Genomic DNA, 21,300 nt, shown 5'->3' with positions numbered 1-21,300 from the left:
ATGTATATATTCTTCGTTACTCGTTGCTGTTAACAGATCGCACGCACACGGCATCAAGACAGGCTCCGCGGTTGCGCAACACAGTCGTTCTTCGTGCCGGCCGGTGTGATATCCATTTGCGCGGCGTTTTGCCGAATGAACCGCGGTACAATAACAGTTTAGTCGAGGAGATAAAACGAAAAAAAAACCGTAGCGACGCTTTCGATTATCTCTGCCGTGCGCGGATTAACATGTCAAGAGTGCAGCCGGGCACCGGCGGCTCGCGTATAAGAACAGCAGCTCGGCAGTTATTGTGCAAAACGTACGTTGTTCGGCGGTACGCGGAGCACTACCACCAACAGCTGTTCTGAGAGCGACAGACGACCGGTCCGCGGTTCGAATTTTCCCGAACTTCGTTCCCCGTACTACACGAGTGAGTATTATAAAACGTATATTATTATTATCGTTATTATTGCGCACGACTGTACTTTTAATGGTTATCACAAGAAAAAATATAATACAGTGCATTCGTGCGGGCACAAGATGAACGGTGATGAACGTTTGAAATATCATTCGCGGGCACTCGGCCGAGATTAGCACTAATTTTTCACATGACCGCATCATGTATTATAGTCAGGGGCGTATTTAGACTTATTTCTAGGGGGAGGGGCGACTCAAATTTTTTCTTTAATTCAGGCGAATCTTTAATATTTGTGGTTTTTTTTTTTTTTAATTTAATGCCGGATCCACTTAGAATGGTCTTTTGTGTTGTTCTTTTTTAACACCATCTGTGTTCTGAAAGTTTCGCTTGTGTTTTATCTAATTTTTCACTAAGTATGGAATGGGTCTTCAATCAAAATAATATACATTATTTATCGTTATGGGACATATAAACGTTATAAGCAATTGAGCGTTTAACGCTAAAAAATAATTTAAACGTTATTCATTTTAAGCGTTTAAACGTTATACAAATGAAGGGTTACGGGGAAGAACGATAATAGTCAAAAAATAATAATAATCAGATAATATAATATCTTGTTTGTTGGTTTTTGAACGAATTGTGACGTGAATCGAGTTAGGGAAAAAAGATCACGGTCAATAATATAATACAGGTTTAAATATTACCATGAAGGCAAAAAAAGAACAGAGTCCGAGCGGAAACGTGAAAAAATGATCAAAGTCAGATTTATACCCAACGAAAAACCCGATTCCAACGAGACTCATTCGAGTGCTACTTATTGAGGAAAGTAAACCTCGATTTATAAACCATAAGTCCACATATCATGGGCCTTACTTATCAGCTGTCATCACTCGCGCCACTAATAAAAGGAATCGAAAAAATAAAATAAATAAGAATACTACTCTTGTTCCTTTATATGATAGTCCCCTACCAATGAAAAAAGCAAAACTTAATAACCTACTACACCTAAAGCAATTTTTAACCAACTCGGATGCACAACAATTCTATGCTGCACTCAAGTCAGATGAAACAGATAGAGATGACGTAGATGTAGAGTGTGCAGATAATATACCAATCGACGAAAATGAAGATGCATAACAGGAAGAAAAGATATATGTCAGTATTTTTATTTTTATTTTTTTTTTTCTAAAATTTAAAAAGTAAAATTATTATTTTTTTTATTCGTTATATGACGTAAAATTAGTTTTATAACCACAATAAATATTTTTGAAATATTTCGTTCTTTATTTCTTGGGTTTTGAGTTCTGAAACTTTAAAATTGCAATACTGAACATTTTAGGAATATTGACTATTATCGTTTTTCCCCGTAGCCCTTCAAATTTAAACGTTTAAAGAAATTTCTGTTTACAGTTATTGACAGTTAAAACGTTATGAAAAATTTAGAGTTTTGCGTTATTTAAATTAGTGTAAAGTTTTAAACTTTTCAAATGTAGTAATACTATAAAATAAATCATAATTTTTGTTTCTTAATAAAATATCTATTACTTATATAAAAATTGTCTTGGTCTAAAAATTCTCGGGGGGGGAGGGGGGTAATTTCCCCCATCGCCCCTCTCCCTCAAATACACCACTGATTATAATCGTATGCTCTTGACAAACGTTGAAATAACACTACGTATTGCGAAATCGACAATGCGTCAAATATCGACAAACGGTTTTTTTCGTTCGATCAAGTCTGTTGATAACACCTTAATTTTAAACACGTGTGTTATTTATATAAAACATTAATTTCGTCAAGTTAAAAACGTTCGTCAAGCGCTCGTGCAATGGTGTGTCTTTTAAAGTACGTAAATCATAATTCATTTAAAAGATTAATAATAAATTAATATAAAAGTTAAAATATATTTAATTTATTTTTGAAAAAAAATATTGAGTAAGTATACATTATTCTGAATTTGAACACAATTGGTTTTTATAATCTTAAATTTTCAATATTTTAATTTTATCTTAAATTTTCAATAAAATTAAAATATTAAAATATACAGCTGTTACATAATACAATATAACATGGGTATATGGGTATAAATGAAAATAAATAAATGCAAATGAAACAGGTAATTTTACGTTTTAAATGTTTTAAACGTTACCATAAATGTAAATCACCATTTGAATAAGAATGTTTTTTTTAAAAATATAAACAATTAAGCCAACATTGGGGGATATTACTTTTAAAATTGAGTTATTGTACCTTTATGTATCCCTATATGTAGCACATAATTGATTGCACAATATTAATAGTTTTTAAAATTTAAACAGATGTTTTATACTTTATATTTTATGACAAAATTTTAAATCTGAACTACATTTTTTAAATATAATATACTTACAATATAATATTTATATTTACTTATTAATTAAATGTTTTATATGAAAAATTATTTACGTAATATATGTATCTAATAAAGAATATGTAACAATTTAAAATTATTATTAGTATTAAAACTTAATTCATACGAATAATCAAAAGTCGAAGTATTATCATTGTATTTTTATAAACTGTACTAACTGTATTACAGTAACTTGTGTTTTTAAAAACTAAACCTAAAATATTCAATAATTAGAATGTACATAATGAACTAAATAATGAATTTAAATTGTATTATTTGATCTATTTTTTTTTTTTACAAATGTAATTCTAATGTCATATTAGTCGAAGCAGAAATTTCAAAAATGTCAAGAACAATAAAAAAAAAATATATATATTTAAATAATGAAGGTTTATTATATTTTATCTTAATGATATGAATAATAATTATGTATGTTAAATGTAAATTATTAATTTTAAATAATTTTTATTTTATTCTTATAGATAATTTTTCAAACCAAAGAAAAATGGAGAACTGGAAGAAAATATCCTTTTTCGTTGGTGTGTTTGCATTCATCCGAGAATTTAGACCCATCGAACCATTTTACGCAGCGTATATGACAAGTCCTTTAATTAATTGTACAGTAGAGCAAGTAATTACACATGTTATATTATTAGACAAGTAAATTATTATTAAAGAGTCAGATTAAATTAGTTAAGCGAGTTGATAACGAGTATTAAATACTGAACAAAAATTATCAAGGCATCATTTTCGCGAAAATCAAAACGTCAAAAATAATATTGAATATTTTACTGTTTTATAAATCAATAGCTTAAACCTTTTGCTTTTAAGCTACTTGTAATTTCGATATAATTATAATAATATTAAAATTAATACGATTCATATTACATCACCGTAAGTAACTTTTTAACTAGTGAACTAATTACATTTGTTCAGATAATTATGTCGGTTTTAAAAACTAATTTTTTTTTTAATTTGTCTATCAGATGATCTCGTGAAAAATAGTCAATGTTATATCTGATAAAATTCTTATTTATGTTTAATATATAATACAAATATTTTTAGATTGTTGACAAGCTAAACCAACGTACTAAATCAACAGTTTATTTAGAATCGATTTTTTTAGTTCATTTTTTTTTACCTTTAAAAAAATTATAATTGTTTTCTGTAAGACAATAAAAGAACTTATATTGTATATGTAATATAAAATCTAATAATATTATACGAAAAAATAAAATGTAATTTTTTGAAACGTTACATTGTGTGTAGAGATATATGAACATGTCGAGTGATTTTGTCGAATTTCTTTTTTAAAATAAGTAGATCTGAAAACTATAGTAAAAAAATTCTGTACCTTGTAATTCTAATGAAATATTTGAATTTGTAATGATTTAAATATCAATGAAATATGCTGATGAAAAAATGATTAACGGTTAAATGATTTATTGTATTAAACGTAATGCACGAGTATGAATATTCAATACGTGCTCAAAATAAATGTAAAAAAATATATAAACACCTATTTAACACTGAAAAACTTGCGGAGAACATTGACATCTATTTTACTTGAACGAGCACGTTAATAAGTGGGCAGCACAGTTATAATTTGTTTAATTGACTGTTGCAATATGTAGATATGGTACCCTAGGACGGTTGCGGGTCTGTGTCTCAACGAGATTTTTAACTAACCTACGATATTTTTTGGTTTGAGTTATGTGTAGAAGAATACAAGTAATATTAATATCTATCGAATATAAAAATCTTGGTCTACAAACAGTGCCGTAAAAATCAGGTATGCAGAGGGTGCAACGCACACGGGCCCCGGACCTCGAACTATTTATTAAGGGGCCTCAAAAGGTCATATACTCAAAAAAGTTTAATGATTAGTGGCCTCAAGGTTTTGATTTGCACATGGGCCTCGAGTGGTAAAGTTACGGCACTATCTACAAATATTTGTTTTGGCTACGTTTAAATGTATAAATTCAATAAACTAACAGACAAAACCAATTAAATGATATTCTCTTTCTTTATTGACTACGAGATATATATGAATTAACAACTATTTATATGTATTTAAACATTTTCCGAGTGCGAGTAAAAAAAATTGCCCGTATTATTATTTATTGCAACAAAAATAAATTGACTGGCAAAAATTAATATGATTTATTATTATCAAAGAGCTAGAAGGAAAAAATTCTTGTTAATTTAGTACAAAAAAAAAAAATGGTCGGTTTTTGTATACAAATAAATATAGTATCCATAAATCGTAACAAGCGTTGTCTAATTGAAAATATAAAATAATTTGTTCAAGTAAATATTTCAGAACTTTGAACAGAAATGACCGTTATTTGTTAGTTTTCAATATTTGAAATAAAATTACGAACTAATAAACTATACATATTATAGAATGATTCAAGGAGGCACTAATACGAGAAATATTGTATACAGAAAAGTTTTGCTCCCCGAAAGAGAGAGAAATTCACTGAAGATAAACCTTAGGTTAGATTAACCTAATTTTCGTCAGCTTAATTATATTTGGTAAATAATTTTTGAAGTTTTCGTATACCAAGAAAGTAATTTCATAAGTTTAGAATTTAGACAATTGATATCACGTAACACAAGCTATTAAACTCAAAAGTTATATTGATTTTGATAGTCTATAATGTTTGTACATCTAATTGAATTAATATGAACTATACCTAATGTAGACATAATATAACAGAAATCATTGTACAAAACATATTTATTACTCATTCATATTGGTATAAAGTAAATACACCTCCTAGTTAACTATATAGTTAGGTAAGCTATAGAGTGATTTTAAAACTTACTGTAGGTAATATTTATACATTATTAATCGTAGTTTCCAGAATATTGCTAAAAATGTAATATTACAAAAAACATTGACGTGGAAAAAAATCAAGATTTTTCATAATCTAATAAATTATCATTCCAACGTTCAAGTGCAGATTATATCAAACATTATATAACATTATAGGTATTTCTTTTATGCTATATGGGTTCAATGCCTTATATTTCACCGTGCTATCAATATAATATAAAAATCAACACATTATGTACATAATATTGACAAGTGTATTATATTTTTTCTACTCCAGATTCTGTTTCCATTTGAAGTGTTAAAACGTTGATTAAATTTAATGTATTCAATATATTAAAAATTAGTAACATACAAAGATGAACAGAGACTTTAAATTAATCGAATGATGACCAATGAGTTATAAAAACGGTTTCAAAATTGTTATGAACATTGTAGATTATTCTTTATCTAGAAATTCTGAGTAGTCTATATTTGTATGCAGTGGCGTAACTGGGAAATAACCTAGGGGGCAATATAATATATTAATTATTACCAAAACCCTGACACCCTTCCCCCTCACCAGTTAAAACATATTTTGATTGTACTTATATATTTTATACACTTTATCTAATTGTTTGATTTTACATAAGTCTTTTAACTCATTTTCTGGTTTAGATAAACATAAATTGTAGGTAGTATGTACTAGGTACCAATATTGTTAAATAATATCCATAAGAATTCATTAACAAAAGATGCTATTTGTACTGTTGGATTATCTGAGAGGGCAAAATTATACCTTTGTCCCTCAAAAAATGGTCAGAGGGGATACTTGCCCTCCCCCCACAATTACGCCACTGTTTGTATGTTCTGTCGTAATTTTTTAAAATTGCAGAGAAATTTGAAATTCTTGAGGCAGCAAAAATGGGTCAAAATTTCGATATTACCGTGCTCTGAAAATGAGGCATTTATGAATTTTCTAATTTACACAGTAAAATCGGGATTTCGATCCATTTTTGCTGCCTCAAGAATTTCAAATTTTCAAATCTCCCTGTAATTTTAAAAAATGGTGACAGAATATACATACTACTATTCTGGGACAGAATTCAAGAATGATTTAAAATACTCGGGCCACGATTCGCATAGCTTTTTAGTCCTTTTTCGGTAAATCGGTAAGCAATTTACTTAGTCCCATTCAGACTAAAGTTTTTATTTAAACAATTCATAATATTACAAAAACATAACGTAATATTTATATTCCATGATTTATTATGATAATGATAAAATATAACTAACTATTGATGGACGAATAAATCATAATTATCTTACACTTGTACCAGAGTTGAAGTATGTGACTTAACCATGTAGAAATTGTTATTAGAATGTAAAAAATATTATTATATAAATAAATAAATAAATAGTTTATATTTCTATTTATTTTTGTTTATTTATTTACATATTAATTTACAAGTATTAACCATTTAATAATTTTTAATTTTAATTAAATTTTTTAGTATTTTATTATTCTAAAAAATATTGGCTTATAAATTACTTAATGGAAACATTAATGTAATTATCATAGTTGTGGGAGGTAAATATTTTATATTTCATTAACATGTTGTTCGTGATGAATGTATTACATTACAATATTCATATAAAAATTCATTATAGAGCTAATAATATATTTTGTTAGAATTATTCATAATTTGTTTTTGTAATAGTCATTTTTGCTATTTACGAATTAAGTTTTTTTTATCCCAATTATTAATTATTTTCCACAATATTATAAAATAAATCAATGTTTATGATTTCTGAATATTATCAGGATCTAGAAATTTAAGGTTAATTTGATTACATTTTTTCGGTAGGTAACGTAAAATAAATATACCACATTTAACATAAAGGTTAAAATTAAATGTTTTTAATTACATGGTGAAAATCAGATAAAAATCAATATTTAAAAAACAACAACTATTTTGACTGAGCTAAAATACAATTTAAGTCAGTTGGGATTTTTAATTGACCTCAAAAATTAATAAAAATATAAATAATTAATAGTTTAATTGGAACATAATAATAATAATAATAATATCTTTTTATGTAACTAGTTTAAAGTATTCATAATATATGAACAACTTATTATTATGAGGGTCATTTATTTTGTTTATTACTGCCATACTAAGGATAAATAGTTAAAAAAATAAAACATAATGTATGTACCTATTATATTACTCATCAATTTATAAAATAATATATCTCAAGATTTCCCACAAAGACATTAAGTAATATAATTGTTTATAACATACATCTTCCATACATTTGTACAATATTTTTTAATTCTATGAAGTAGATTTAAGTTTTTTTTTTTTTTTATAAAGAATTTTAATTTACCAATTTTTGAATTTTCTGTCTAGTGATTAATAATAGTAGATAGTAGTAATAAAAATTAAACTGCAAAACAAATCACTTCGTTGTATTTTTTCCTACCCTTAGTGGGTATTAGGACCCCCTATTTTACAATCAGCACCCTCAAATAATGTTCGTGTTGATGAATCAAAAACTTATTTTTGTCATCAGACATTTAACTATTAGAGTATAAAACTGTAATGAAATATAAATGAAAATAATGTTACTCGTCGATTCAAATTTTGTCGAGTTCACCAAAACCCTAATTTAAATTAATTTTAAAACAGGAACCCCATCGGAATCTTTACTTGTATTTATTTAAAAATCGGCTCATTAAATCCTTATGGTTTTAATATAAATTAAATACCCAATAAATACAGAGCTTAAGTATCCTCAGTTTTTTTATTGAAATTGCGCCTATGGCCATGATGTTGAGTTGTCTCTGTGCAGTGTCTGTGCTTAGAATTTTTATGATTTTTTGAGTTCATTATAAGCTGTCCGGTTACTATTTTTCAGATACTATACAAATATGTTACATTCGTTAATTTTACAATAATCGAATATAGATATTTGTATGTTAGTTTACATTTTTAGGTTTTTTCTAAAATTTTACTCATTGACGACGTATTAGCTATAAATATAATATGTTGATATATAATATTAGTAGTATATGTATGTATAGTACTATGCCTTCTAAAATAATGAATATTTATTTGTGTGTTACTAGGTCCCAAAAGAACTCTATGCTGTGGGATCATATTCTATGTTTGTGTTGATCATAATTATATTTTTGGTCACGGATTATGTTAGATACAAACCAGTGTTAATTGTAGACGGGATTGGCGGAATACTTCATTACGTTGCCATAACAAATCGTCCTTCAAAACTCAGAATACAGGTAAGGAAAATGAATTAATTTAAATGGTTTTTCACAACAGATATTTAGCAACAACAAAAAAATATTTACAATTATTAAGAGTCAATAGAACGCCTAAACATACCGAAAGGATTATAATTTATAACTTAAGCAAGCACTATAAGTACTTACTGCAGTTTAGGTGTAGGTATTGTTCTAGGACACTAAGTATGTTAACAATGGACATATTTGCACTTATTTACACGAATTTTATTAGTTTATTACACTAATATTAATATAGTGAATTAAGGTATTATTGATAAAATATTTTATTATATAAATACAAATAACTTAACACCTTTGAAAATAAGATCACAGTGTCATATTTCAATGTTAGTAATTAGGTACAATTCAATTTTATACAATAACCAATTTATAATTCCTTTATTCTTCCTGATAACGTTTGACGGATATTTCTGTTTGGTTCTTATCGAAAGAATCAAAAAAAAACATATCTTAATCTGTTTTAAAATTGAATGAGTTCAAGGATTAAACTAGATAAATAGTTGACTCGTTTATTCACACTTAGGCATTTACATAAAATCCTATGTCTGATACTCAAAAAATCTCCAAAACATTTTTGCTACAATTAAAAAACTTCATCGAAATATATATTTAAAAAATGATGAGTAAGTAAGTCTCTAATCAACGACCGTCCAAAAATATTAAAAAAATGGACGAAATTCTTACGTTGGTTAAGAGAGATCGGAGTATAATATTACAGAAATGGTCTTTGAAACAAATGTACCATATTGCTATCGAAAAACAATTCTGTATGAAAGAGGTCGGATGGATCAGTTTATATTTCTAAATATTGTTGATTTAGTAATAGTATCTAATTTCTTATTAAGATGGTTGAACTTTTTATTTTCAAAATTTTGTGAAAAAAAAAAATGCTCTTAAAATTGGGGTAGTCTAAAATTTCAAAGTTTTATAGACAGATTAGACAGACCAAGCTTTATTCAAATAGTTCCAAAATATGAAATGTTTTAACGTCTACATTTGATGTAATACTAATACAACATTTTTCTAACTTTCTAGTTTCTAGTATTTTTTTTTTTTTGCAACAAATAAAATCTTATGAAAAATTTTGAATTAAATTTTCAAGCTTTAATTATAAAAATTGTGTAATTTTTTTTTTTCGTGATTTTTATCGTATTATCAAAATGTAATATTAAATTAATTGTAGTATTGTTGTTTTTTTTTTTTAATTAAGCTCAATTTTTCTTCTTTGATCAGTATTATACGTAAATAAGGATACTTGCATTAAATGTTCAAGACTTTTTGTTAAATGGTAGTTTTGAAATTCTTAAAATGGCTTCTTTTCAAGTATTAGCTAGACAACAGTTTTATATTAAAAATCTTTTAAGATCACAATGATTGGAATATTTTTTCTGGTTGAAATCAAGTACACAGACACAAAAAAATTAAAAAACTACACATATCACGGCAAAACCAATACATTTCTCCTTCACTTAGAATGTAAAATAGTTTAAAATTAAATTGTATCATATGACCCCGGTTTAATTATTATAAATATAATAAATTGTAGAGTCGTAATAACTTTATTAACACATTTTTTTAAATTTTTATAGTTTGGACAGGCGTTCTATGGATTCTTTTTCTCCGCAGAAGTGGCTTTATTTGGATACTTATACGCAATGGTAGAAGATAAACAATACTACCAAAAAATTACTGGGCATGCTAGAGCTGCAACATTGTCTGGAAAATTTTTCTCATCGTGTGTGTCTCAACTTCTTGCCATGGCGTTCGGATCTCCACCATTCAACTTACTTGTTTACTTGTCCATCTTCGGTACTTAACGCTGAGTTCTTCTTATTAATATTATTATTATTAATAATAATAATACTCTAATAATAAAATATTCTACAACTGGAAACACAATAATTGGTGTAGTTGCGTGAATTTTTAAACCACACAACCAAATTATAGTACTCCAATAGTTTTACCAAGTACAGTTAAATATAACAATAACGACAGTTAAAGGATAGGTAGAAACTTTTGGTTTATTATATTTTTTTTATGTGTAAAGTAATCTATTTAATTTTGTTGAGACCACAAAATACGATATTAATCGAGTTGGCCTAATATACCGTTACGCCTGAATTCTATAGTGTATATTATATTTACATACCTTAAAAAAACAGTGTATTTTTATTAACTTTTACACCATATACGACTAATATCTACACTGTAAGAAATCGAAAATAATATTTTATCATTCAAGGGTGCTTTAATTTAAAAATTTAAAAAATTTTTTACGAATTTTATTGTATGCAAATAATTATTTATCATATATTGTACGGATAATCATTAGTATTAGTAGGTACTTTTGGTTATTCGCACTATAGTATTAATAGTATTAGTAGTTATTAGTAGTATTAGTAGTATTTATAGTATTAGTACTTAAATTATTAATTAATAAAGTAACCATCGTATAATTACGATATAATATTTTAATAACTAGACTATATTAGAAGTTGAAATAAAATAGAAAATAATAACGATATATATAAATTAGTTAAAAAATTGAATAAGGTATTGAAGTAAAGTTTATTTTGAAAGAATAATTATCTAAAAACCATGTAAAAATGTTTTGGTCAAATTAAATGAGACTTGATAGATTCTTGATAGCATGTTCTTCAGTAACATTATTTATGTAAATTAATCATGTTCGCTGTTTAAAGACAAACATTTTATTATAATATTATTGTTTCATAACGCAAAAAAAAATAAATAGGCAAGGATACAAGTAGCTAATTGAATGCACCTAATGTAATAAAATAATAAAGATAGTAAAATAGCTTGAAAAATAATTATCTATAAATAAATGTATCTTAATTGTTATTTATTAAATTTGTTCAAGGCTTTAATTATATGTTATAGCTGTATATAATGGGGGACCTTTTGCATAATTCAAATTAAAAATAAATAAATGATGTAATTGAGAGCTTGAAGTATCTAGATTATTAAAAATTCTAAAAACAATTTATTATCATCAAAAATTCCTGTTTTTTGAGTTAAAAAATCTTCTATAATAATGTTGTGGGTTTAAATAATAAAATACGTCAACAGGTATAATTATTATATATTATATATTATAATTAGCATAAAACATTCAATAAATATTAAATCATTAAATCTAATATAAAAATAAAGATGTTTTTGTGTGTGAAATTAAATATTTTATATAAATAAAAGCGTTTAAGCCCAACCGGACCACGTTTTAGCCCCCTCGTAAATATTCCATGTTATACATGGCATACCGCACACAGCATACTTAACTCACAATAGTTTCACATACAAAAAAGGACCAGTGCAGTAAATCCAACTTGGCTCAGAATCTAAAATATATTAACATGGTATATAAGAGTAGAGGTAATCTACAGGTTATTTTAAGTGTTGGTAGGAGGGTTGTAGCCTTCCCCAGATTTATAACTCTAGTTGAACCTATGATGTTATCATAGTGAACCTAAACGCGTAAGAAATAAATCGATTTTATCACAACGAATTCTAGTATTTAAAAAATTAAAAGAAAATATAGATTATAAAGGCTTTAAGTATTAGTATAATATTGTACTGTCAATGTACAAAATGTGTTTGAACGATTTAAATTTACTTCTGATGTATATCAAATACTATTTTGGTATACTTTATTATAATAGTTTTACACTAATTATTAATAAAAATAATACGTAAATAAAATTTGACTACATTAGTAAAATTAATTTAATTATTGTTCGAATATTTTTCGTCCTTGAATAATACAATAAGAATAAACAAAAATTCAAATTACCTAATCAAATATTTCAAAATATCATCTTTTACATAGTTTGATTAAAAATTGTTCTAATATTTGTATAGTTAAATTCGACTATTATTATTATATATTATTATTATGCTATTTTATAATAAGAATTTTCACAAACAGAATTTTGATAGATTTTTATCTATTAATTAAAATTCAATGAGAACTATTATTAAAAAATATGTTACACTTATTATCTATTTTTTTTACTATTGGAGATTATAATATTTGTAGATTAAGTAATTGGTTTAGAGTATACTATTAATTCTTTAATCAGCCGCATTAGATATTTACTGATCGTATATATATATATATATATATATATATTTTGAAATGTATGCATAATAATTGTTTAATTATCCTTTAATGTATTTTTTAAGTGTGATAAATATAGTATCATTTACGAGTATGTCTATGATTACTAATTGTATGTGTAATATTTTTACACTATTTAGTTAATAATAACTACAACTATAACAATCAATATAAATATAAATTGTAATATTGATTAAAAAAAAAATTAAATAATAAAAAAGGAAATCATTAATTTTTCAAATTCAGAGGGTCATTTGATTTTATGTAAATTTATTGTGAATTTATAAGGTCATTATTTTTATATTGAATAAAAATGCAGTTAAAGTATATATAATTCTAAGGGAAGTTGTTGAATTACATTTTTAAACATAGAGCTTGAAAGTTTAATAAATATAAGAATTTTATTAAAATTAATCAGTATCGGTTGAATTATATTCCACAATATTTTTGAGACTGTGTTATGTACATTTTAAGGTATGTCATCAACGGCTGTGTGGGCAATTTTCTTACCAAAAGTCAAGCAGAGTCTTTATTTCCACAAGAGGAAAAAAGTGGACGATTCTATAATGACTCAATCTACCGACACCATATATAACCCAGAAAAATACAAATACCCACATCAACTAAGCGTCGATTCGCTTAACACCAATCAGGTATTTACCAAATAAAGCTAATTTGCAAATAAACTAAATCATCATCATGTTTACCAATTAATAACACATGCATTATAAACATATAATCGTAGAATTAATCGCCTATAGCAGTGGCGTATACAAGGGGGGGACGTGGGGGTCCAATCCCCCCCATTAGCTTTTTATTATTTAATTATTTTTTGTTTTTCCTTATATTATATAGTATGCACTATAAAAAATATTTTGTGATGTGAATCTATTGAGCTATTGAATTTTGACACTTTAGTCAACACTGAAAACCATTATAATTTTATTTTCGTTTATTTACACCAAAGTAATGTTTATTTGGTATTTTGGTCGAAATGCCAATGACGACTATAATTATACTTTTTTATAGCTTATCTTATAATTTATAGAGACAATACTATGTATATAACATTATGTATGTAACCTGGGCTTTAAAATATTATCGGATACTATCGTTGTTATGAGAAAAGAGAATGAGATCATTATCGTTACGGATTTAGTTCACCGCGTATACATAGTACATTCTATTTATTTATCTGAAACCTAAAAAAAAAAAAGAAATTCACGGGATAATTGATAATTTATTGAACCTATCATTGATTCGTGGAGAAACATAGTTCATAATTGTACCCACATTTACAAAAATTACAAAAATAACAGTGCCATCAGACGTCAGATTGTTCCTATTGTTAAATATTTTACTATCTACAATTTTTTAAAAAATTATAAAATAATAAAAAAAATTTGAGAGGATGGGAGATTTTTTCAATTTTTCCATCCCATTTAGTTATGTCGTTTTCTTTTTTTGATCCTCCCCTTTCAAATATCATGTCTACGCCACTGGCCTATAGAGAAATTTGTAATTGTAATGTCGTCTGCACTAATCAGCTATGTTTACATTAATGATTTATACGATTCATAATCCCAAACATGAACTTATATTCTATGGGCATCATTAATTTTCGTAAAAAAAAAATTATTTTATTTTGAGTATAGCCCAGAGGTGGCCAAATTGCGGCTTGCGAGCCGCATGCGGCCCTCGTCATAGTCGTATGCGGCTCGTGGTCTTATTTACAAAAACCAAAATATTTAAATTTTTTTATATACATTTATAAAAAAAAATTTTATTGCATAGATACGAGGCTATAGTGTACAGATTAATAAATAAAAAAAAAAAATTATTTATATGAATAATAAATTAAAAAATTAAACATCAAGTTAAATTTGTTTGTGTGGTATTTTTTTCATGTCCACTTTTGTAGTAAGCTTCTTAAAATCTGGTTGAATTGATGTAAGAGTAGTTCTTAGTAATTCTGTGAGATGATCATTAGTCAAATTTTAACGATACATTGACTTAATTATTTATATGTATATATGTTTATCAACTGTTAGCTTTCTTAATTACTTTTTTAGTATAGAAGTACCGATTAGATAATTTGACTCTTAATATAATCTTATTAATACATGTGACTCATGTACATAGCCATGTTGGCCACCCCTGGTATAGCCCATTTGCGCCAAAATAAAAATAGGTATGTTATTTCCGACAACCCGTTTGCGCCAAATTTACCGGCGTAAATATTTTACATTAACGACTTGGTTAATTGAAAATGTATACCTACTAATTATTTGTTATTGTTTAAAAAGAATATGAACTATTGATTATAATTTAAAAAAAATCGTACAATCGACTATCATTTAAATAAAATCTTATTTTTTATTATTATTACTATTATTACTTAATTATAATTTGAGAAAAAAATGTATTACTTTATTATAATTATCTCAAAACGAAATAACATCCGGATAATTAAGAGTTCGTACAAAGGAGGTTCGCATAATCTGTACTGAATATGAGTATTGTATATAAATTTACCTAGTTGTTATTGTAAAATGTTTACGCAGGTAAATTTGACTCAAATGGGCTGTCATTATTATTATTAACAAAATGATCTAAGTCGTACAAGTATTGTACCTGTGGAGCAACGCGATTATAGATTATAACAATTTTTTCGGTTTTCCACTTAGTTATTGTTTTGTATACTAAAATAATTTTTTTTTAAATATTGACTTTGAGCTGTGACAATTTCGTTGTAAAAATATGATACTAATCGATTTATATTCACCCGCGGTTGTTGTAGAAAACGAATGTATCGCCACTTAACACCAATACGGAAGAAGAGTACAGTGTATTACAGACGTTGTACAAAGACTTCAAGCAATCATATTCCGACCCATACGTCCGTAAGCTCTGCTTTTGGTGGGCGATAGCAATGGGTGGTTATTTACAAGTTAGTATTGCAATATATTTATTCTTATAATTTTTGTATTATTTTTTCAGTTCGATGTCGTTCGAGAAATGATAATACTATACTACTACATGATAATACTTGATATATTTTCTAGGTGTACGCTTATATAAATGTGTTGTACACGTACGTGCTGGAAGAGACCGATGACGCCGAATTCACCCTGTATAACGGCGCCGCGGAATCTCTGAATACACTTTTAGGTAAATCGTCTTCCATATGGTACTATGACGGTATAATATTTTTTAAAGTTCAACGTGTCTATGGCATAACCATAAATAACCAGGGTGGTGTGGAGAGCCGTAACAGTTCTCGGACGTCAAGGTTTTCAGGGACAGGCCGAATATTACATAAAACGGAACTTGTATTTACTAAAGCTTTAAAGTATTTGTTCAAATTAAATACTTGTTGGCCAGTACACACGTACGAAAATAATGATCATGCGATTAGTCATATATTTTAGTAAGATAGCATAGCCCGGGGAAAATGATTAAAATACAACTACTGTTTTAAAAAAATCGCTTTATTTTAAATACAAGTATAGTTACTTGACGGGATTTACGTAGTAGAATCAAAAAGTTCCCGGAATTTATTTATAGAAAAAAAACTATATTTCTTATCAAATATCTGATTATTGGAATTAAAAATAGACATTATTAGCTATATATAGGTTTAGTCGTTAAACGTACATTAGTCTCATGTGAGCCGTAATTAAGTCCATACGAAACTGTGTTTATGCATTTTTTCAAAATGTCACAATTTGAACAACACGCCTTCCTAAATCATCTTTTAAAATGTTTTGAACTGAACCATACGATATTCCTAATACATTTGCCATACCTTGAATGCGTAAACGACGATCTGATCGCACCAAATTTTTAACTTTTTCGATTGTTTCATCGTTTTTTGAAGTTGACGGCTGGTCACTCCGCTCTTCGTCTTCAAGTGACTCTTGACCATTTTTGAACCGTTTAAACCAATCATAAATGGCTGTTTTCTTTAATGCTTCATCGTCATAAACTGTTTTCAAGTATTCGAGCGTTTATGCGACAGTTTTTCGAAGTTTAAAACAAAATTTAATGTTAGCGCGTTGTTCAAATTGTGATATTTTGAAAAAATGCGTAAACACAATTTCGTATGGACTCAACTACGGCTCACATGAGACTAATGTACTTTTAACGACTAAACTTATAGATAGCTAATAATGTTTAATTTTAATTCCAATAATCAGATATTTGATAAGAAATATAGTTTTTTTTTTATAAATAAATTCCGGGAACTTTTTGATCCTACTACGTACAGTATCGTTATAAATCTTTAAATCATGCGTTAATTCTAGCTTTTATGTCTTATTCTATCACTTGGCACATTCAACATATCATATACCTAAATTCCGATGTGGAAAGAAAAAATTTTAAATAATTAAAAAGTGTAAATATACATATAAATGTTTTTGGTATCCGAAAAAATTTAACGATTCGGTTTTAAAGCGCTTCCAGATTCAATACGACATACATCAAATACTATTTAACATGTTAATTATACTTTTATTTCTATTCATAAAAACAGAAAATTTCTTCCAGGGGCCATCGCCGCATTTACAATAAGCAAAGTAAACTGGAATTGGTATTCTGTCGGAGACGTATTTTTCACAGTTGGATCCGTTGTTGCTAGTGGCGTGCTGCTGTGTTGCGTTTACTGCAAAAACTTATGGTTCATCTATGCGTTCTACATAATTTACGGAATGATGTACCAGACTATGTTGACTATTGCCGAGTGAGTTTTATTATAAGAGTATCAGGAAAGTCGTATTGGGCTATAATATTAATAATAATTATTAAATGCTAACGTATATTGACGTATAGAATTAAAGAAGTGGTAGTTCAAAACGGCACTTAATTTCCATTTTTCAATCATTGACTTAAATATTACATAATACATGATTTTTATTTCTAATTTGCTATAAATTAAGTTGATACCGATGAGTAAAAATAAAGTATATCTATCGTAAATTAACGATATTTAGTTGAAAGGTATGATATTGGACAGGAATTGGAATAAAATAGTACTATGACACAACCATTTTATACGCGTATTCAATGATTACTACGTTTCGAAAGGAAAAAATAATGATTTTATAATATATATACATTTAATTTTTAACTTTCAAGGTAGGATATCCCTCATCTTCTAAAATAAGATCGAATCTTGTGTTTTCCGTCGCGGCGTAGGTACATATCACAAATTGGTATTTAGTCATACACATGCATCGGTTAATTATTTTGAAGATGTATCTTTTATCGGAATTCAGATATCCGATGCAAGGGGTGAATTACTAATATTAAAATATCTGACCTTGATAAATACATTTTTTTGCTCTTAATACATGGTAGTTACACCTGTGTAACATTTGCTTATTTCAAAGACTTACACTGCAAAAGATAATTTAATACAAGTTAGGGGTCTTTAAATTTGCAAATAAATCTGATAACTTATTCTCACTGTTTTACACTTTGTCTTAAGTAAAGCCTAGACCGTAATGAACTACCATTTAATAACCGCCTTTTAAGATATGTAGCGGGTACACCGATTTATATACCATATCAATCATTAGCGATATCATCGGTTCACGCGTCACGTTAATAAAACAGTTAAACATTTTTAATGTTTTAAATTTAAATTTACAGATCTGAGGTGGCCAAACGATTAAGTGAAAAATGCTACGGTCTGATTTTCGGATTTAATACTTTTTTGGCCGTATGCATTAACACCATAATCATATATGGAGTTATTCAAGGTCATTTTATTACAATCACTATAGCGCAACAGGTAATTTGTATAAACATTTTTTACATAATCTTAAATAGCTTAATTTTTTTAACTTCAGAGTAAGAAATGGCAATAAATTTAAATCCTGAAGACAATTGATAATTAAAAACTCAAATGAACGCAGAATCGTGTTATGATCAATTATATTTATTTAACAAATTTATTTTATTTTGTAATTGAAGTATATTTATATTTATTTATATTTATACTATTTAAACTATTTTAAATGTTATGTATTTAATTTTTTTTTTCGTAATTTATTTTAAATTTTAACTATGAAGACAGTTATAACTATAAACATATTCTTATTCAGTCACTTTTTTTAAGAAAAAAAATTTAATTTTTAAATTAAACAATTATTTAGACATTTGTGTGTATATTTCTATCGGAATTTCGAACACTTAAAATAACTTTCAGTAACCGAAGAGGAAGCAATGGTAACCTTTTGCATACCATAAAAACGATTGTCTATGCATGTCCATAGAGTTAATGTATACTTAACTTTTTTTTCTCGTGTCGATAATAAACTACTTGCCACCTGAAACAACGCTAAGCAATACTTCAGATGGTGGATCGCAATCACTTATTAGACAATTTACAAAAATATTTTAGGTCGACTGTGAGATACATACTTGTACTTACCTACCTAGTACCTAGTAAAGGAAAATTAAATCTCTAACTCAAAACAGTGTCAAAAATAAAAAAGTACAAAAATAAAAAAAAACCGCCATCACTTTAAATTATAATTTTATTATAAACTCAATAAAGTACTTTATCGCATTTCATTTTTACGATGAATAAAATTCCGACATTCTTCAATACGAGTGTATTGAGTGTATCACACGTATGTTTACATTAATTGATGTTTATTGCTCCTAATCCGAAAATTACGTTTGAAATCAAGTGCAGTTATAAACACATAGATAACTCAACGTTAATAATATTAATAATACGTATTATGTAATGTTTACATGAACTATGCAGGCATATAGCTATTTTAAACATTACATTGTAATAAGACTAAATGCGCCCATGCTAGCAAAATTGAGATCGATTATTTTTTTTTCAGTTTTTGATATACGCCATGTTGTACGGGTTCCTATCTATGTTCTTCTGCAGCACTGCCATTTTGAGACTGTTTACCGACGAAGGGATTGTCGAATACACATGAGAAATAAGCACGTGTACATTGAATCGTGATGATGTGATATTGTTATTGAACCTGCAGCTACTTCGTAAGACATGACAACGATTCCGTGAACATAAATACGTTGACTTATCGAATTTTATGTAAAAATGTCGTATATATTTTAAAAACACATTAATATATTAATTGTTTAGTGTCCATTGTGTTGTTATATTCAATTTACCGAGTATATTAATTGGTATATTACTGGCCCATTAAAGATGGTCGACGACGTAGAAACACTGATCTGAAAAGTGATTTTAGCTTGTCTAAATTAATATCAACTCTCATTCTATTTGATTTTACTATTAATACACAAAAGTATATATTTTCAAGGGCAACAAATATAAATTTAATTTTTTTTTTTATTTAATTCCGTATTAACACAAATGTCGAGATTTTTATTTATTTTTAAAAAAGTTCGACTTTTTATAATTATATTCTCAATTTTATTTCAAATAAACAAAAATAAAATGTAAAGACAGTTATACTTTTGTATTTCATTAATATTTATTAGATTTTGAGCTTTATTAGAGAATTTAAGTACATTTTTTTTCGGTACGTTGCGTAGATTTTATATGAGTAGATCAGAAGAAATGAACGTATGTAAAAGATCTTCATTATTATTGATCCTATAATTTTTTTTCTTATGTGATGTTGTATAAAAATCTAAAAATCCTTGTTTCTTCATTCCTCGAGTTCCTCAGAAAATTCTCGGCTCTTGGCTTGCTAAAATGTATTTTCATACCACTTAGCGTGGAATTGAAAATGTTAATTAAATATTAATATTAAACATAATGTTGATTATTATATATTATAGTTATGAAACAAGTGTTTGTATGACATATGTATTTATATAGGTGTCACAGATTTGGGTAAAATACTATTTTTGTATTTGAAATAAATACTCAAATACTTATCAAAAATAGTATTCCGAATATAAATTGAAATTATTATAAAAGTATTTTTTTTTTTTTTTTAGATATACCTACTTGTATTTTTTATTGACATAATTATCTTAAAGTCTGACTGCTGACTCGTTGGTCGTTACTTCAAAATTATAAATTAATTATACTATCCGACTAAAAATAGTAGTAAAAAAAATAATATGTCCTTAAAATATTATGTACCATCTAATACGTATCTTCCTCTTTGATCATTATTTGATTTCGAACGTCGAGACTTTCATGCAATTATAGGTATTTCAATACTTATATACGAGTACGTACAAATACAATTTAAATAA

At 26.9% G+C, this 21,300-nt stretch overlaps 1 protein-coding gene across 2 annotated transcripts; it reads left to right on the top strand.

Moving 5' to 3' along the window:
* The first annotated feature begins 24 nt into the window (after positions 1 to 24).
* On the top strand, positions 25 to 20,215 carry LOC112694579 (thiamine transporter 2-like). 2 transcript variants are annotated; one of them, XM_025570096.1, is made up of 10 exons: positions 25 to 412; positions 3,270 to 3,418; positions 8,739 to 8,909; positions 10,523 to 10,742; positions 13,546 to 13,724; positions 15,872 to 16,021; positions 16,137 to 16,242; positions 17,623 to 17,815; positions 18,727 to 18,868; positions 19,938 to 20,215. In XM_025570096.1, exons 2-10 carry the CDS (start codon positions 3,293 to 3,295, stop codon positions 20,037 to 20,039), a joined length of 1,389 nt encoding a protein of 462 aa, XP_025425881.1. In that variant the 5' UTR covers positions 25 to 412; positions 3,270 to 3,292; the 3' UTR covers positions 20,040 to 20,215. The 2 variants fall into 2 exon arrangements, with proteins under 2 accessions (XP_025425881.1, XP_025425882.1); XM_025570097.1 differs by lacking the exon at positions 25 to 412 and adding an exon at positions 2,164 to 2,243.
* The last annotated feature ends 1,085 nt before the right edge of the window (positions 20,216 to 21,300 follow it).

Source organism: Sipha flava, unplaced genomic scaffold (assembly GCF_003268045.1).
Source record: "Sipha flava isolate LNK unplaced genomic scaffold, YSA_version1 130_pilon_pilon, whole genome shotgun sequence".
Lineage (NCBI taxonomy): Eukaryota > Metazoa > Arthropoda > Insecta > Hemiptera > Aphididae > Sipha > Sipha flava.
This window is presented reverse-complemented; position numbering and strand designations above follow the sequence as displayed.